The following is a 20,830-nucleotide window of genomic DNA, read 5'->3' as shown; positions in this document are numbered from 1 at the left end:
TATTTAATATGATTGTAAATATTATGACTTTACTAATTTTACGCTTATATTGTAAATATTATTACTAATTTTACTGATAATATTTATAGTCATTACTAAAAATCTAAAAATATTAATTATGATTGTAATTATTTAATATGACTGTCATTTTATGCTTATTTACTGTTAATAATAAATATTAAAATTTGTATTTATTAAATTTATAACAGTCAGATAATCTAGTAGATATGTATGATGAAGATCATGCAATGAACAAATAAAAAATAAAAGATACTAGCATAACACAGTATATAAATATTTACAATCATTACATATTTACAGTATTTAAATATTTATGCTTAATGACTCTTAAAACATAATATAAAAATAAAATTTTAAAATTGCAAAAGATATGGAAAATACTTAAAGGAAGAATGAGAAGGAAAAAAGGAAAGCCACTGCAGTGAAATCTCGCAATCACCCACTCAATCCCGTAGACACCCACGCAGACACCCGTGAAATCCCGTAGACACCAACGCAGACACTCGTGAAATCTCGCACCCCTTGAAATCTTGCGCGATATGGCATGAAACCCTACCACGTCGCGCAATTATAAAACATTTTTTTCGTTTATTTCGCGCCTTTTTTTGCGAGTTTAGGGTTTTTTGCGGGTTCGCGATTTTAATCTGATTAATCGCGCGATTAATCCGCGATTTTAATCGAATAAATCACTGAAAATCGTGTTAAAAAATTCAACGATTTTTTCTGCGATTTTTTGGAATAAATCGGCAGTTTTGCCGATCCCTGATTAATCAGGTATAATCGCGTTTTTTTCGCGATTGCTATTTCTATGGTTTAGATCACAAAGACCCTTTTGCAGCCCAAAAAAAGGATGTTGCTCCGCATTTTCGCAGCGAGGTGATGTTCTTCTTGTTGGAGGTTTCAATGCTAGAACAACAAATGAGCAGGTTGGTATATTCAACTAGAAAGAAAATTTTAACCTTATTTGGCTCGCAGAAAAGAGAAAACATTAGTGGGAAAGAATCTCATAAGATGCTAAAGGCTGCAATCATTTGGGGAAGAACTGATCACTTTATGTGGAACTTTTGATTTAATAATTTGCAATGGTTTGTCTAGATGGTCAAAGTTAGGCAATTTCACTTGCAACACTTACAATGGTGCAAGCGTGGTTGATTATGCAATCTGTTCGCATAATTTTTTTGAGAGAATTGAGGAAGTTACGATTGGGGAACACATATGGGATCCCAAATCAGATCATAGACCGTTGTACATAAATTTGTTGTGGGCTGAAGAAAAGCAACTTGGGGCCAAAATTCAATGCCCTCCACAATCTCTCTCGCAGGGCAGAATCCTTTTGACTGCTGAAAATGGTAACATCTTCAGGGTTACGCTGGAGAGACTTTGCAAGGGGGAGAAAATGCACGCGCATGATGTTAATAGCCATGCATTAACAAAGTTGATCCATGAGGCTCTTTCAAAGTGCAAAAGAACAAATAAAAAAAAATCTGAAACTAACTGTTTTCCAGTTAATGCGTGGTTCAATAAGGAATGCAAAATGGCTAGGAGAAATCTAAGAGAGTCTAGTAAAACGAACTTTGACTTTAAAGCTTACAAGCAGATTCTAAAGAAGAAAAATGATGATTTTATGATCACAAGGTGTGAGGAGCTAATTTTCCTTGGTAAAAATAACCCCAAGCTATTTTGGAAGGAGCTTCAACCAAGAAAGAAACAAAGTGAAAATAATATCACAGCCACTCAGTGGTTTGATTATGCTAGGAAACTTTATGAACAAGAAGGTGAAGTGGACTCACCACCCTTGGTCAACAATACGACAAATATTTTCACTGTGGAGGAGGTCGAAATAGGTATTAGGAAGTTAGGTGTTGGTAAGGCAAAAGACTTGGTGGGGCTTCAAGCGGAGTATCTCAAGTGGGGCATGAAATCACTTGCTCCTCACATTAGTTGCTTCTCACATTACGAAAATCTTCAACAATATCAGCCAGCAAGGGCTCCCTAAAGATTGGACTATAAGCATTGCAATACCTCCTTTTTAAGAGTGGTGACGTCAATAACCCCTCCAATTATAGAACAATAATGATTAATCCTTTGTTTGCAAAACTATTTGGCAGCATGATTGAAAATAGATTCAGCAAATGGGCTGAAGAAAAGCATAAACGTGCTAAAGGGCAAGCTGGTTTTATGCCAAAACAATCGACAGTTGATCACTGTATCACTTTGAGGTACATTATCGAGAAAGGGTGGGAGAAAAAAGATGAATCTTTTTGTTGCTTTGTTGATTTAAAAAAGGCTTTCGACACGGTCCCTAGGGACAAGCTTTGGCTCAGAATGGAAGAGTTGGAGATTCCTATGCATCTCAGAGCTGTTGTTTATAGGATGTATGATGAGGTGAAAGTCAGAATCAGAACTTCAATTGGCATTTCGGAATGTTTTAGGTGTGATATCGGGGTCAAACAAGGTTGTTCTCTATCACCTACCTTATTTGGCTTATATATCGACAAGATGGAAAAGTGGCTAAACATGCAAAATGGTGAGGGTATCCAGTTGGGAGTATTTGTTATAAGGCTGCTCCTTTATGCAAATGATCTCATTTTGATTGCCAAGTCCGCCTATGGTTTACAAGAACATTTATATGTCCTCGAACGCTTCTGCAGAATTGTGGGAATGCAGGTCACTATCAGCAAGACTAAAGTCATGGTTTTTTCTAATAGTAAAAAACAAAATCAGCATAAGTTTTATTTTGAAGGCAATATACTTGAGGAAGTTGCGGAGTACAATATCTTGGCATTGACTTCAACAAAAAACTAAGCTGGGATGGTTGCAGAAAGAAAAGAATGTTAGGCGGATGGAAAGCATTTTATGCTCTTCAAAATAGGTGTAGAGAGGCCGAGGTTTGGGATTGGAATACTACTCAAACTGTGTCTGGTCTTTTAGTTTTGTCGGTTGTCCTCTATGGGTGTGAATTATGGGCTAGCAGCACTTCAGCCTCACAATGGAAGCAAATCGAGCGAATTCAAAAGCGTTTGATCATTAGCAAGTTCAAAATCAAAAGCAGTGTCTCATATGATATCATGCTAAGTGAAATGGGGGCTGCCCTTATTGAAGCACTTGCTATGGTGTGTCTCATAAGCTATCTAAAAAGAACCGAACAAATGGAAGAAAGCAGATGGCCTAAAGTGGTCTTCAATGATATATTGTGCAAAAGAAAAAAGACGTGGATGCAACAAAACATCAAGTGGATGAGTAAATGGAATATCCATTTCAATATGTGTCCCACTAATAACAAAGACATACGGGCCTTCGTTATGAATAAATTCTACAAGAGGAATTGGGAAAATGGGCTTGGAAGAAAGAAAATCTATTATATCAATGAGTTCAATACCACATGTGATCAACTTCAAAAAACATACATTGGAGCCAACATTTCATGGAGAGCTAAAATTCTTATTGCTCAGCTGAGAACCAACTCTCATCAACTCCGTTGTGAGACCGGGCATTGGAAGAGGCCAAAAGAGGCTTGGGAAGAGAGAGTTTGCACCTTTTGAAATTTTGGCAACGTGGAAATTGAACAACATTTATTCTAGAATGTGATGCTTACAAGGACAGCAAGGACAAATTTGTTAATATTTTATCTGGTTGCTCTTGGCATAGCCTATTCAGCGAGGAGTACATTGAGAAGCTGGGAGTGCTCATTGTCAACTTGCACAAGAAAAGAAATGAGTTACTGAAGCTGGTTTAATTTGGCAGGCTGTCCCATAGGCTATGTTTAGCCTCGTGGACTTTAAAATTATCTATCTATCTATCTATCAATGCTATTGCTTATATATATATATATATATTGCATAATCTGTCAATGGGCCCATGGTCTACTGGTGAAGTTGAAAGGCTCTAAATGAGCCCACCAGGGATCAAGTCTTGCTAAGTGCAAGGCTCCGACATCATAAGGGATGAGGCCGAGATCGTGCCCTAGGCGAATTTGGCGGAATGGATACTCCTTAGTCCTTGGCTCTTAGCCGAAGAGGTTCAGCCTACTGGCTCGAGCCCCTGTATCGGGTGGCAATAACTATTTCGTGCAGGCCCTCGCTGGGCTGGCAGCTCGCGGGCTTCATGCCCTTGCTGGGCTGGCAGCTCGCAGGTCTGGACCATCAAAATGACAGAGAAAATCTTTCTATTTACTGGAACCTTGTTGCCACAGCATGGCTGGTATGATAGATTAATTAGAGACATGTTTGAGGGTTTTTTATTTGTATATATTAGAACAGTTTTTAATTGGCGCATCTTAGACTTGCTTGTCTTGCAAAAACCGCCAAACTCGGGGAACCCTACGAATCTGTGTGAGATTCGGTGAATAAGCTGAGTTGAGGGAATTTTTTGCAGAGAGTTCCTTTCTAAGTATTGGAAACGAGCTGATTGTTTACGGACTTGTGATGCTGTACACATGGTTACTTTGAATTTATACTCTGGTATTTATTAGTTATATCCTTGTATTTGAATTTTATGTTTCAGGAATTCTTAAAAAATGATATAACCTTAACCCATTGGTTTATAGAAGGGGATTACCATTTTTTTCTGAGTGGATTCTGCAGAGAGAAGTCACTGATCTTTTGCATTAATATTGGACCCATGCACTTTGTTGATTTTTTATATAAGTTGCGGCTGAAAAAGAAATGCTTTTACAGAGAAGTGCAGTAAAAAGAAATTGAAAGAAGTACAATTAACCAGACAGATTACCTTTGGCCACAAACATAGTCAGGCAAAGGAAATTTTCAGTTTTTCATTCTCTGCACCTGCTCAAAGGCTGTAGGCCGGGCAAAACAAATCATGGTTCTATCTTTTGGGGAAAGATTCCATGTCTTTTCCTAGCAGGATAAATATGTCAGCAAATGATCTTTTGGGATAGCTTCCTCCAAGGGACCACATCTTAAATGGCTGTATTCGTTACAATGAGTTATGGACTATATTGTCCAATTATGGTCCATTAGGTATGTATTCCATAGTTCTGCTTATTTGCACAGTTGTGATGAAAATACTGCAAAGGTAAATGCAGCTTTTAGGTTACAACACTTATTTGATAAGAAATAGTCACATTTTGTATTTCTATTTTTAGAAAGGTACCCATCTCTTTATTTTTAAATGCTTTTTTGTATTATTGTCGCAATTATATTCCTTAGCACCTATTATTTCTTAGCATATCAAACCTGCAATGAAACTTTTTGCTTTACCTTTACTGTTACACTTGCAACATGTTTGATTCAACTTTTGTACCTGCTAGTTTTTGACATCATGATTAAGCTGAGTAGTAAACAAGGTCTTGCAAATCCACATACAACCTCGGTGTCAATTGTATCTTTTGGGTTCTTGTGTTTTTTGGTAATTAATAATTTTATTAGTCAAATTGAACCAAATACAATTAAAGAAAACTACAGAGATGACCTCACAGCCAAGCTTGAGTACCCAAGGGTCCTAAAGGATTTATTTAAAATAAAAAAGCTTTATCTTCACAGACTACCTGACCGCTTCATATTTTAAATCCTATTCCTGGATCTGCAGCATCACCTACGTTGTTTAGTTGCAAGACCAGTTCTAGCAACCTATCCATTGTCAATATTTATATGGACAACATGTCATGCCAAGTTCACCTGGCAATAGCATCTCCATTTGGTAGCATAGGTTAATCACCCCATTCTTGATGCCATTGGGTTCCTGGCATCTTCAAGTCCTTGTTTCCCCTGCAACACAGAGGAATTGAGAGATTGCAACACTGGGAATATCACATCATTTCAGTATATCCTCATCCTGCATGATGTTGACCCTCTCATTTATCTCAATTAACTTTTTAAGAGATACAGCATTGGATCGTCCTTTTATCCTTTACAATGTTGACTTGATTCAGAGTATCATAGTTCTTCCTCCCTTTAGGGTAACCCTTAGATGTGGAGGAGGCAATGGTTTTTTGCTGGTCCTTGGGAAGCTTCATCCCATAAAAGGCAAATTCTTCACCTACAGAAGATCTTTTAGATTGATCTTGAAATTGATGTTGTTGCTAAAGTTTAGCCATTTTTTGGACAAACCATGCCATGGAAGATGTTGATTTCAGAGTAGTCGTACTTCTGTTTATTAGTATATCATCATAATACTGCCAAATAGTTTGGAATTTGTATTTGGTTAGTTGTTGCTAAGGATTAGATTGTGTTATGTGAACATATGCTTACTCAGTCATTTGACAATCAAGGCAATGATATAAAATGTTATATTGATGAATTTTTATAGTGCAATCGGTAGCCATCTTTTAAATTTTGTATCTGAAGTTTTGGTTGCTGTCATTGCAGCACCTGAACCACATTGACAATTTTGTTGTAAAGCATCCATGGATGAGCTTATTTATGAATTTATTAAAGGATGATATACCTTCTATTGCATTTCCTAGATTATATGGATCCGTTACATCTTTGATGGGTCTGGCAACTATTTTGGTCCGTCAAAAGAACAATAATAACGTGACAATGATTTTTGTTTGGATGCAGGGATGGCCATGACACTTTCCTTGAAAGATTTACAAGGTGCATTGGTGATGCCCAAGGAGTTATTGGGAGGAATGTTACTGCAGTATACAGTTGAGTATTTTATCAGGAGCGACAATTTTATGATAATAAAATGTACCATAGGTTTTATTGGAAATCAAATTTCTCTTTGAACCTATTTGTTGAATAAAAAAGGGCAACATAATCTGATAGATAGACTTGAGCATTCGTTATCATTTAAATGCTTTAATTTGAAGTCTGTTTCTATATAAGTCGATGCAAATCTTGGTTTTTGTATATATCCAACTGTAATATATGTTTTCAGTATCCAAATATTAAAATACATTTTGGTGCGTTGTGCTTTCTCAAGATGGCTAAGCAAGGAGCACGCCTCAAATTAAATTTTAGAAACAGCTATGAATAGAGAAGTCATTGAATTCAAACATATGCCTTGTTGGCAATTAATGTGATATTGTAACTATTGGAATTTCAATTTGTCATTCAGTTTGCATCAAGTATTCTTCAGTAATTGTGGAAACACCATTTGCGAGATAGCAATGATGAGAATAATGCTCGTTTAATTCAAAATTGAGAGCATCTTTTTGAGCATTGAGTTTTTTAATTTTTACTTAAGTTACCAGCATGCTTAGAAATTTACTGGATCTGTTTCCAGTATGTATGTGGTCTGGATTTTAGTACAGGTTCCCTGTGGACAAGGTCATCGAAAGTGCTGGCTTATTCAGGTTAACCTGGGTGCATGTGGGAGGACCCAAGGTGAACCCATGCGATCTAGGTGCCAAAATCAAGGTTTTTAAAAAAAAAAAATTATTCTTTTCCATTTTGACCTCCTAAATTGATTGGAACCCTAAACCTAAACTTCACCCTTAAAACAATTTGCAGCACAAAAACAAAGACCTCATTTTGACAACAAAATACACAAATTAACTACTCTTGGTCAATTTGCATTTTTGCTTGTCATTGTACATGTAGAGTTGAAGATTGATCATTGAAGGTTCCAAATGTTGAAAATGTTAGCTAGTTCGGATACCTGATTATCGAATTTTAATGTTGTCAAATGACAATGAAAATTCATATGTATCATCTCAATTAAATTTGTTATTGGGCTGGACCCAAATGTAACGTGGGAAGCAATGAAATATGTTATTGGGCTGGGCCTAAATGTAATGTGGAAAGGCAATTCAATGACTATTGGGCTGGACCCAAATGTCTAACGTGGGAAATGTATAATGACAATACAACATTATTTAATTATCATGCAAGCCGACTTGAGGATGATTGGCGCCTAAAGGGTAATGTATAAACCACTTCAAGATGAAGTCATTTATACAATTATTATCAAATGCTATCTGTTCTCCTAGCAGCGACTCCTTCTCATGCGAACTTGTATAAGGTGATTGTGCAAAACTCTTCAAAGTTGAATGTAGTGAAGTTGTCAAAGTTCTTCATAAGGTCTCTTGTGCGAATCTGATCTGGACATTTGCTGCTCCTCCTTATCATCTGCTGTTAATGAAGGGCTGCATTCATCACTGATATCTTGAACAGCAATCTGAGATAAGTCATTGCCTTGTAAACTGTCTATGTTTGAGATAATACATATCACATTTAAAGGCTGGGTTTTTCACCTCCAAGAGGGAGGTTTTCCCAGGGTATTGGTGTCTTGCGTCTTGTGTTTTATTGCTGTTATTGTTTATTCACAATTTGATTATAATCTAATTGGTTAAATTAACATCTGATTGCTTAAAATTAACACCAAAGAGGTTGGTTTCTATTTCTACACATGAGCAAGAGTCTATTTACTACCAAGCTACATTCCTTGGGGATGCATCTGCTAGATTTTTTATGCATACTTGCACCAGGGACGTAGGGATTGCGTGGGGATGTTCCCTAGCTGTTGCCTAAATTTTACTCACTCCATTTGATCTAGGTCTTACCTTGGAATTTTATAAGCTGAGTGAAGTTCATTTAAGTTGCGGGTTACCTTTATAAGCTTGTTAGGTTTTTGAGTCAGTTGTTGAATCCTTGTCAAAGTTTGACAAGTCATTTTGAACTAGTCTAAGTCCTTTTTTTACTTTAAGCTAGTGTTCCACCGCCACTCAAGCGCCGCTAGAGACGTCTCCGCGTCTCCCTGTCCTTCGAGAGACGTGCAAATGTCTCTCGAGGGACGAGGAGACACCTAGACGTCTCCTGTCGCCCCCAAACCCCCGTCCAAAAATATAGGGGGAAACTGCATCGATAGAAGTAGGGAAAAATTTAACCTCTGAGTCTGATTAGGCTCCATATAACAACACAATTAGCATTGAAGAAATCTTGGTATTTAGATTTAGTATTTCAAATTTCCTATAGTTTCATTTGAAATGTAATTCTTATACTGTTATACTGTCATACATCTTTTCAAAACTAGTTTTTCAAGTACTATATGTGTATGTATAACTATATCAGCACCACCACCTGGTGCCCCCGTCCCCTCGCCGTCCCCAAACTTAGGCCCTTGGTCCCCCCGTCCCCAACGCCGACGGAACACTGCTTTAAGCATCTTTTTGATACTTATTGGTCTTGGCTGAGTTCCACTTCAAACGTCGCTCCTCGACATCTACTTTGGCCCTTTGTGTAAGTTTTCTCTCTTTATTATTCCAATCCTATTGGTTTTGCCTTAGTTCCAAATTGTTGTGTCATTTCCCAATGCCCCACCTTGCACTTAGTTCCAAATTGTTGTGTCATTTCCCAATGCCCCACCTTGCACTTAGTTCTAAGTTCCATCTCCTTTGTCGGACTTCGGCACATAAGTTTGAACTTAATTTTTGTTCTATTTGTGAAGCTTTTGTTCAAATTATTCAAGTTTCGTAGTTCAACATGGAGTGCTGGACTCCGATAATGGTTCTTGAAACGTTGTTGGAGCTCGATAAATTCAAGTGGCATCGAAGTACAAAGGCAAGTTAAGTTTCAATGCATCAAAAGACAAGTTCAAAAAGAAAGGTTGGAACTAAATGGCACTTTTAAAGATAATTTATAGAATATTTCGGGCCCAAAGAGAGTTCAAGCACCAAGGTCGCTTCTTGACAGGATACTATGAACTACTCTTTTCCAAGGCATGAAGAGATCAAAAGTTAGAAGACTTGTGTGAAGTACCACTAAAGGCGAGTTCTAGAACTCGTAGCAAAGTTCTATAATACATTTGAAAACCTCATAAAGCAACATGATGGTGTGGATTTCAAATTCAAGACATTTGTTGCAAGGGCTGAAGTAGGTGTGCATTGATTATACTTTCAGATTAAGTTATTTATCTCTATTATCCCTAAAGGAAATCATTCAGAAGCTCAATTGTGGCCAAAAGAGGAATTTGAAAAGGAGATCAAGTACTGTGCGCAAATTCAGCAGCTCTGCTAATTGATGTTGAAATAGGTGAGTAGATTGGAACTATCAAGGTGCTTGCATTTTATTCAGAATTGGATATTAGGATTAAGGTGAAATAAGGTAGTTGTAGTTGAGAGGTTTTTTAGTTGATTTTTGTGGAAATTCCGTAAATTGGAGAAAACTGAAATCTAAATACATAGGCTACAAGCATTTGGACGGGTTGTCTAGCTCATTACTAGCAATAGGGACACAAAGCTTAGTCACATCAATTTAGATGAATTTTGGCATAGAATGCGAACCCCTAACAGACGTGAAATCACTTAGAGGTTAACAAAGAGTGGGTTACTCAAAACAACCGCCTTCCCAGTTGCTACACAATGCACTAAACTAGTATTGGAATGCATAAATAGGTATAACCCAAATGCTAGGGAGGTAAGAACAGAAGATAATAGGGTTCTTATAACCCTAGACCATGCTACCATACAAAACTATACAAAACTATTTTTGGCTTCCAAATAGAGAAAAATACTCTCATTGGGACTTCATGTCAGCATAGTGTGAGTTCAATGAAAAGAAAGGTTGTTGGAGAAATGTAATTTTCAAGGAATGTTTCGCCATGCCTAGGAAAGGGCAATCAAAGCTACCTAAAATTATCCACAGGTCTTACCTTAAAGGAGAAATTGCACATATTATTGTCTTTCTACACATTGAGAGGAGACAAGATGCTCTAAACCTAGATGAGTGGATGTTCTTCATTCAAGTTATCTATGCTGGACAAATGTACCTTGATTGGGTAGGATTAATTAGTGATCATTTGCATACTTTGTTCACCCAATTTAGGTTGAACAAGTCCTTTTACATGTCATCATATTTGTTCTATGCCCTAGCATGCACTGGATATTGGTCGGGATTGAGTTATGTGGAGGAGTATGATGATAACATTCAAATCTATTATTTTTACTTGGATTTACAGCTAGAAAGGAGCTATGTCAACTTCAAAAGGGTCAATGATGTTTTCATGGTGGGCTTGGTGAGAGAGCTTCAAGGGTATCCGAAGCAAAGAATCTCACCAGAAGTTGCAACTCTAATCAACACATGCTAGAGATTCTTCATACAATTTCCTACCTTTACTTACATTCGGGTAGGAGGCCTTGATGGTTTTCCTCTGAAGCTACACATGTATGTTGGAGATAAATGGGTCCTTATTGAGCTTTGTAGACAAATTTCCGAAGTAAATAAGAGGTGTGGGGAAAAGAGGAAGGTAGGAATTCAGTTCCCTATCACCCTAGGTCTATACTCCTATGACACAATTAGATGCGCTTCTAGATAAATATACTCTAGATACTTATGATGTTATAAGGCTGCATGTGATAGTAAGAATTTTGTTAAGGACAAATTTGCATCTGGGCCCTACATATAATCATATACCCTAGCTTGAGGATTATAGGAGAGATTGCGTTGATGACCTAGAAGTGAGAAGAAGAGATTGGTCAAGAATGACCTTAAAACAAATAACATATTATCAATTATGTTGGGATACAACAGGTATCACAGATGACGGGTCCAATCTCGTTGACCCCACATATTTCTCTAATGTACATGCTCAACCCTTGAACCTTATCAATTGGGATCAGCCAAAGGAAGACAATCTTGAACAACAACTCTCCTAAGGAGAACAATGATGTGGGTGGCAAAAAAGAAAGGAGAGACTGCTAAGGCCACCCCATCTAAAAGCAAGAAGACCTCAACACCAAGTGGCTCTAGTAGTGCATCGCCCCTGCCTCAACACTTGTTGATCAAATAAAATCCTCAGTTATACCAGGGGGTGATGGAGGTGGTGAAGAACCTCCTAAAAGGAACAAATCCCCAAATAAGACTTGTGGGATGGCTCTCAACCTAATACAAAAGGGGAAAAGAAGAAAGAAACTGAAGAAAATACAAAGAAAGAACAAGATAAGGGAGGAGACAAAGGCAAAGTTGTGGTAGGAGATGATGCCATCATAATAGAAGTTCATTATGTAGAAAAACTTAACCAAGGTAAACCTAGAACCCCCTTTCCTTATAACTTATAGAATATAGACTGAACCATTCCTGTTAAAAGGACTCTTTTCCTAAGTCTTGAAGCTATGCAGAGTGCTGCCAAGGCTCTATCATCCCCTTCATGGTTGGAAGTATCTCTCTCCAACAAGAGAATACTCGACTCTATTAGAAAACAATAGAGATGCTATGCCTCAAATATTGCAATCCACCTTTGCTCCTAAAAACAAAAAGCTCAAAATGACCTCTTGCTTGATCGAGGATGAAAATTCTAATCACCTTTTTCTTGAAATCGCCAACCCTACTACCTAGAAAGATCTAAGTTAGGCTACCATAGCTGGATTTTAACCTTACACACATAGACATGGGGCCCCCAAGCATGGATGCAGACCTACACAATTTCTAGGTCACTACTACTAGGGTAATGGAAAGAGTTGAAAAGGATAAATTAGATAAAGAAGGCTTGAAGGCACTGGTGGATACTTTATTTGAATGCCTAAAGTCATTGTTGAGTTCATCACCTCAAGATTCAAGCCTTGCGGAAGGAATACTTAATCCTGAATCAGATGTCAACAAAGAGTTAGTGGCCAAATTGCGGTATGATAGTCATTTCGGCAGGGTTACAAAAGAGTGGATTAAGAAGATGAAAGCTAAAGGCCTTCCATTTATTGATAATTTAAGTAGGTCATATAATGAATTGGTTTTAGCAAGAAATAGTGTATCCATAGAATTTAATGACTCGAAGATGGAGGAATCCTCACACTAGCATGCTAGAAAAGAATTGTAGGAAATCATTCATATGGGTATTGATGTGGTCGTCACTAGAGGCATAATTCCTTCTAATGACACTTTATGCGCCACATGGATCCAAAGTTTAGATTGGAAGTGTGAGTACAAACTGCAACATGATGTATTCCGGTTTAAACGTGCATTTAGTCATGATCTCAACACGATTTTTAGTTGACTAATACACTAAAAAATCGTTGACTAGTGGTCAATGAGTTTAAGCAGATTCCACGATTTTGGGGGAATAAGTCGTTGCTGGGTGTGATTCAATGAAAATCGTGATTAATCGAGTTTTTTTGCAGACTTTTGATTCTATGGTTTATATATTTAAACTCCAAAATTTTGATCAATGAAGGGAGATGTACCTTTCTGAAATTCAAAGGGAAACTAATTAATAGTTTACCCAACTTTTTGTTAGTAGTTTTGTCTTCATATTTGAGCAAAGGAGAGTCAATTTATTTGTTATTTTGAAAAGACAATTTTGTTAACCAACATAGCCATCCCCAATAAAAATAATTGCTGAAACGTTCCATGGATGTAGAGATGGGAAGACGACGACATAGGGATGATCATTTGTCCCCATGCCTATAGGATGTTTTTAAAAATAAAAAGGCTGCAACTTAAAATATATATATTTTTTAATATTTTGCTTGTGAGGATCCACACCCCCCTAAACCCTAACATAACAAAAGGAGGACTCCATATCTAACATTTGTTTATTTCTATAGGCAAAAATAAATTGTAGCCAAGTTGGAAAGACAATCCAGCAGGGTCTGAATGTGCAGTTGGAAAAACTAGCATTGGTTAGCATCAATTGTGAGGAGTGAGGTAGTATGATGCAGGAGCATCCCCGGTTGATGAGCAATCTTGCATCAACCAAAAATATTTCCTTGCACTTTTGTTCCTGTTTAGTTCATTGTGCAGTTTTCTGTGTTCTTGCCGGTTGGTACCAGTAGTTGCTTGCTTTTTGTGGTAGATCTTATTTTCGGTTTCTAGGCTGGTTCATGTGCTTAATTCCAAATTTTCAGTTCATTTGGGTTCTTTTGTGGTTAGTTATCGTTTTCGGTTGACTGTTTTTGGGTTCCAGGCCAGTTCTTGTGCGTACCGATTAACTTTCCTTCATTACTGGAGCGATTCTTGGCGTGTGGATCTATTTTGAGTCTTGTTCGATGTTCTTTGGCTCGATGTTCTTTGGCGTGTGTCCGACCTTCCTGCTGAACCGCACTTCTTGGTTGTTATTTTCCGGAAAGATTTCTTTAATTCTTAGGGCCAACCTAGTTACACGTTTCATTTTTCTGCATTGGTAAATGTAATCTTATGAGGCCGACTCAGATATGTTCCGGTGGGTATAAATATGATATTATGTAATCATTTGTAGGGGCAGAGGAAGTAGAGTTGAGAATAAGGATTGAGATTCGCATTTAGTGATCTAGTTGATGCTTAGAGTCCCTGTTGGATTGTATCTGGCTTGAAGCCTTCATGTAACCGGTTAACTACCAGATGTTTTATGATGATTGTATGATGATAATCGATTGGTTTTCGGAAGTTCTAAGGCAATAATATGATCTGTTTTTGTTATCTTGCTATGTTTTCATGTTGCTTTCGTTCTGTTGCTCTTGCTGCATAAGCCGGTCAATTCTCTTTTGAGGGTTTCACCGGTTATGGCTGCATCAAGTCGTATCAGAGCTGGTTATGAACCAGTTAGTGGAAGAGTTGTTTGCAAACATTGAGGCATTCCTTTGGGTGGACAGATCGCCGATTGGAGGTAGGCTGCGCGTGTGTTCAATAGATTGCTGAGGAGAGGCAATTGAAACCAGTAGTCAGATCGCCGAGTTGAGGCAGTTCACCAGAGTTGAAGAGGAGATGCCGCCTAGAAGGACAAACCCTTGGAGGGTAGAATAGATGATGGAGGACTTCAATAATGAAGTGAGGAAGAAATCCAAAACGCTTTGGCTGGTTTGCAAAGAAACCCTGAATTTGAGGATGAGTATGAACAAGCCGGTGAAGAGCTTAAAGCAGAAGAAGTTGAAGGACCGGAAGATGAAAGAGAGGAAAGATTCCTGAGAGCAGTGGTGCAAGCAAGTAAAGTTCATGAAGTTGAAGTTTCCAACTTTTCTGGAACATTGAACCTAGAGGATTTGATTGATTGGATTAGAGAGTTGGAGGATTACTTCGAGTTTGAGGATGTCAAGGACCCGCAGAGAGTTCGGTTGGCACAAACTAAGTTGAAAGGGCATGCTGCCATGTGGTGGAAAGAATTGCAGAAAGACAGAGTAGAGAATGGTGAATTGAAGATCACTCGGTGGAGACAGATGGTTGCAAGATTGAAGGCCAAGTTCATACCGGGAGACTGTGAGTTGGAATTATTCAAGAAGTTGCAGAACTTGAAATAGAGAAACATGACTGTGAAGGAGTACATTGAGGAATTCTACAAAGTGATGATCAGATCTAGACATAGAGAGATGATAGAGAAAAGGTGGTGAGGTACATAAATGGACTTGCATTTAACATTCAGGATGAGATGAGTATGTTGAGGGTTTCCATAGTTGAGGAAGCTTACCAGTATGCTTTGAAGGTTGGAGAGAAGATGAGAAGGAGACAACCGAATAAAGGGAAGGAGAGATTCAAAGGACAGATGAGTACAAAGACGCAGAATGTTGAGGAATCAAAACCTAAGTGGAGTAAAGAACCAGTACAAAAAACACAAAGGAAAGGGACTAGCAGTACCGGTAGAGAATTCCCTGACAAATGTTTCAAGTGTGGAGAAACCGGACATAGGTTTTATCAATGTCAGAAGGGAATGGCAAGAAGTTGTGTGGCAAATGAGAAATTGGAAGGTGAAGGTACCGGATTTGACTGTGCACTGGCGCAAGGAGAATCCTTTATGTTCAGAAGAAAGGATACCGGATCTACTCAGAGAAAGAGTCTATTTTGGACTGTATGCAAATCAAGTGGTAAGTGTTGTAGGGTTATTGTGGATACTGGTAGTACTGACAATTTGGTATTTGAGGAGATGGTTGTGAAGCTTGGATTGAAGAGGCTTGCACATCCTTGTCCTTATGAGGCAAGTTGGTTGCAAGATGATCAAAAGATAGAAGTAAAGGAGCAGTGTTTGGGGAATTTTAATATTGGGCCTTTTAGGGATGAAGTTTTGTGTGATGTTGTATCTATGAGTGCTTTTCATGTCTTGTTGGGAAGACCTTGGTAGTTTGATAGAGGAGCTATTTATGACTGTAGAAGGAACCTAATCACTATTGAGAAAGATGGGCAGAAGTTCACATTGACTTCTTTGAAGGAGAAAGAGGTGTTGATGAATATGAACCTTGGGAAACATTGCAATACTGAGAAATCGGTTGCAGAGGTTATATCAGAATGTTTGGAGAAAGATTTGATAGAACCGGTTGCAGAGGTTATACGGGAGGGTGACATGAGTTTGCAGAAGGATCTGACAGATGAGCTTGATGGACAGATGAAACCGGATGATATAAAGCTTAGGGAAACACACCAGATGAAGTCTTGTGGCAGAAGCAACTTAGAGTTGTGGAAGAAAGAGAGCAGTAAACAGAGACAATGTGCAGATCTGAAGCAAAGGAAGAGAAACAAAGAGAGTTAGGGGTTAGAGAAGCCGGTTGAGGATCTGGAGGAGCTAAAGAAGAGGTTGGCAGATAAGGAAGATGTTTGGATCAGAAATGAGCATGGGGTCTTTATCGCGAATCCCTCTAGATGTTCATGAGTTGCCTCTCATGGACCTCTCATGGAACATCTTCCTACTTGGGGTGTCTAATGCATGAGCATCCCCAGTCGATGAGCAATCTTGCATCAACCAAAAATATTTCCTTTCAGTTTTGTTTTTGTTTAGTTCATTGTGTAGTTTTCTGTGTTCTTACCGGTTGGTACCGGTAGTTGCTTGCTTTTCGTGGTAGATCTTATTTTTGGTTTCTAGGCTTGTTGATGTGATTAATTCCAGATTTTCAGTTCATTTGGGTTATTTTCCGGTCTATTATTGCTTCTAGTTGACTGTTTTTGGGTTCCGGGACAATTCTTGTGCTTACTGGTTAACTTTCCTTCATTACTAGAGCAATTCTTGGCGTGTGGATCTATTTTGAATCTTGTCTGATGTTCTTTGGTGTGTGGCCGACCTTCCTATTGAACCGCACTTTTTGAGTCTTGTCTGATGCAGGAGCATCCCCGGTTGATGAGCAATCTTGCATCAACCAAAAATATTTCCTTTCAGTTTTGTTCCTGTTTAGTTCATTGTGCAGTTTTTTGTGTTCTTACCGGTTGGCATCAATAGTTGCTTGCTTTTCATGGCAGATCTTATTTTCGGTTTCCAGGCTGGTTCATGTGCTTAATTCCATATTTTTTTCAGTTCATTTGGGTTCTTTTCCGGTCAATTATCGCTTCCGGTTAACTGTTTTTGGGTTCCGGGACAGTTCTTGTGCTTACTGGTTAACTTTCCTTCATTATCGGAGTGATTCTTGGCATGTGGATCTATTTTGAGTCTTGTTCGATGTTCTTTGGTGCGTGGCCAACCTTCTTGTTGAACCACACTTCTTGGTTGTTATTTCCTGGAAAGATTTCTTTAATTCTTAGGGCCAACCTAGTCACACGTGTCATTTTCATGCATTGGTAAATGTAATCTTATGAGGCCAACCCGGATATGTTCCGGTGGGTATAAATATGATATTATGTAATCATTTGTAGGGGCAGATGAAGTAGAGTTGAGAATAAGGATTGAGATTCGCATTTTAATGATACGGTTGATTCTTAGAGTCCCTGTTGGATTGTATTTGGCTTGAAGCATGCATGTAACCGGTTAACTACCAGATGTTCTATGATGATAACCGGTTGGTTGCCGGAAGTTCTAAGGCAATAATATGATTTGTTTCTGTTATCTTTCTATGTTTTCATGTTGCTTTCGTTGTGTTGCTTTTGCTGCATAAGCCGGTCAATTTTGTTTTGAGGGTTTCACCAGTTATGCCTGCATCATAGTAACTAGCGAGGGAAGTGAAAAAGGTATGTCAATCTTCTATTTGTGATTTTTAAAATTTTTTTTATAAAGCGTAAAGGATGAAATGCATGATTTTTTTTTTCTATTTTCATTTTTCAAATTTCACTTGCATATTGTTTCACTAAACAAAACAATATGAGTAGAAGAAGTGAGAGTAGTGGGCCTGATGAGATGGAAGAAAGAAATGAAAGACAAAATGTGAGAGTTACAAGCTCACTTGAGGGTTTATTAGGGTATGGGTGAAGAGGGAAAACCACAAATCCATTTGATTGCCCTTCCTGAGTTCTATGAACTTATGCCAAAGGTCCCTTCAATTCCAAAACACCTCTTCTTCAATTTGTTATAGCTTTAGGCAAAGATAAAAAGAAAAATATTAGGGTTATGAGAGTGTCTTTGTTTCACATTTGTAAAACTGAATTTAGAGGGAGCTACACGAGTGTATTGTCATCTATTGGGCTGTATAGGACGAGGGGTGAAAGCTTGTAAAGAGATTAAGGAGGATGAGAGGGTAGAGGTTTACAAATTACATATGGAGGTGGAATCTAGGTCTAAGGGCTTTCCAAGGAATAGTTGTAGGTTTGTTCAATGCACATGCAAGAGATGTGACAGAGTTTACCATTGCCAAGTTTATCTATGCTTATGCCATCACATTTCATGTAGCACATTCTCTTTCAAACAAGTTTTCAGAGTTGTAGCTTTTGATGTTCCCTCATTCACCCCTCAAAGAAGATAAACTATGCACTACCCTCATTGACAAGAATATTCCAAGGTGAGTTTGGTGATGCAGGACATGAGAGAGAGTTGGATTAGGATCAGTTGCTCTAGTGTCATTGATGGTTGGACCAATGTTAGACATTGGACACATATCAACATCACAGCCACATGTTCAACTGACTCTTATTTTGCTAGAGCTATTGATTGTTTTGGGAAGTGCATGGATGTAGAATTGTAATCTCATCTTTTGAGAGATGCAATAGAAGAGGTTGGGGCCTCAAATGCTATAAAAGTGGTCATTGATTCGACATGTGTGTGCATATTAGCTAGCATGATGGTGGAGGTTGCTTACAAGCACATCTTTTGAACCCCATGTTGTGTTCATGTGTTGAACAACACATTGAAAGACATAGGGAAGATAGATTGGGTGCAATAGGTGTTGATAGAAGCTAGAGATATAGAGATGTTTATTTGCAAGCATCACAACTCACTTTCTCTCTTCAAGACATTTTCAAAGAAGGAATTTCTCAAACTTGTTGAGACAAGGTATGTTAGTTATTTTATTTGTTAGAGAGGATGGTTGAAGTACAGGAGGCTCTAAGTTGATGATGGTTAATTCAGACTGGAGTAGATAGTCCAATGCAAACACTACGGAAAGAAAAACTATTAAACAAAAAATTCTTAATGATGATTGGTGGTCAACTATTGCAGTAATTGTTGACCTATTTTTGCCATTTGGCCCAAATAGTTCCCCTAGGATTTTTAGATATTGATTGAAAATGCCTTCTAAAATGAAAGGAGTTAGTTAAACTTTGTCCACACCATAAGTCTTTGATTCAAGTTGATTTTTTTTTTTTGTAAGAGGGTCTTAGGTGCCATGTAAAGAGTTTATCTATTACTTTCGTCAAGTTTAATGCCAAAGACACAAATAAGAGAGAAAGGCAGTTTTGATGTTTTCCTTTTAACCCCATACATCAAAAAAAGCTAGGGTTTTTTGTTTGTTGTTACATCCTCATGTCTCCAACAAGCTACTATGATGGCTGTCACCATTTCATCTCCATTTTCAAAGGAATAGCATGGAATATCCAAGTTATTCCAATCCTAGATTTAAGGCTTTTGAGGTACGCAACGTGGTTAAGAGCTATTTTATGATTTTGAGCTTTTATGATGTGGTTATGAGCATTATATGTGTTGGTGCCCCAAAAGGGGTTTACACCGCAAATGACACAAACCAAATTGAATCTTCAGATTATCTATGGAGAAACCAACTCCAACTATCAATATCTTTAAGAACTTGGACCAACTATGACAAGGATTTTGCTGATCCTTAGACACTTTGGGCTCTGCAAGACCCAGGAGGGTGATCCCTTGGTGAATTTGTAATCTCTGCACCATACTCACAATTTTCACCAAAACTAAGCAGATAATCTCATATAAAGGCTCAACAAAGAGGGAGAATGCTCAAGAATGGCTAATTCTTCAGTGATCCTCAACCTATTGGAGCATGAGATGTCTTCAATAAATAGTAACATATGTGAAATGAAAAGATATTATGATATTCAGCAAATTATAGCAAGTTGTCGGTGAGTTTGAAACTTTGAACACAAAACTGACATTAAAGACAGTTACAAGTTGTGATGAGTGCCTTACTCCATTGGGTACCTGAATTTACAAGATGTAAAATGAAAATATGACGAAATTTTATCTAATAGCATAGTATCTGAGATAATATTGCCTTACAATATACATCATCTGCAATCCCAACCTAAACTACTTATCGAAATCCCTGCATAAGCCCTACCACTCTGCAATTCCACTCAAGCATTTAATCGACCCCTTAGATCGAAGCATGAACAGAAAATACATTCACCACAACAATGCAACGAATGAAAAAATCCTTGATTCTACTCATTCAAAATACGATAGAATTATACACTAGAGAAATGGATTTGAATTATATTTTATTGACTTGATCAACTATCTTCTGCCACAAAACAATTTACATATAAATCCTTCAAGAACCTGCACAAAACTTGACACTAAATGCTTTTCATTGCTCTGTAAATGAATTTATAGCTTGTTCATCTTCACCTAGACTCACTACTAGAACGTATCCTCTCCAAAAATAGAGATCTTGGAACCTGGAACCAAGAATTTGGAACAAAATTTTGGAACTGAATTTTTTGGACCCCTGTCTCATGGCCTTGAATTCCCTTTTATAGAAACAAGGGAGCAAACAAGCTTCGGGCCAGAGGAGACACCTGTCACAAGCCCATAGGACTGCTTGTGATTCTGTTACAAAAATATTCCTTTTAATCTTCCAAAAACTGTCCACACTAGCGTACATGATGAGGTAGAACCAAAATTTCTA

General features: G+C 37.9%; 1 protein-coding gene across 2 annotated transcripts in view; it reads left to right on the top strand.

The window, feature by feature from the left end:
* LOC131050582 (probable sodium/metabolite cotransporter BASS1, chloroplastic) overlaps positions 1-20,830 on the top strand; it is a 77,554-nt gene that overhangs the window by 8,582 nt on the left and 48,142 nt on the right. For both annotated transcript variants that reach the window (XM_057984780.2, XM_057984781.2), the window contains exon 2: positions 6,543-6,631. In XM_057984780.2, coding sequence (XP_057840763.2) covers positions 6,543-6,631 — 89 coding nt within the window. The remainder of the gene's footprint in view (positions 1-6,542; positions 6,632-20,830) is intronic.

The sequence above is a fragment of the Cryptomeria japonica genome, chromosome 8 (assembly GCF_030272615.1).
Source record: "Cryptomeria japonica chromosome 8, Sugi_1.0, whole genome shotgun sequence".
NCBI lineage: Eukaryota > Viridiplantae > Streptophyta > Pinopsida > Cupressales > Cupressaceae > Cryptomeria > Cryptomeria japonica.
Note: the sequence above shows the minus strand (reverse complement) of the source record. Positions and strands in the feature narration are given on the sequence as shown.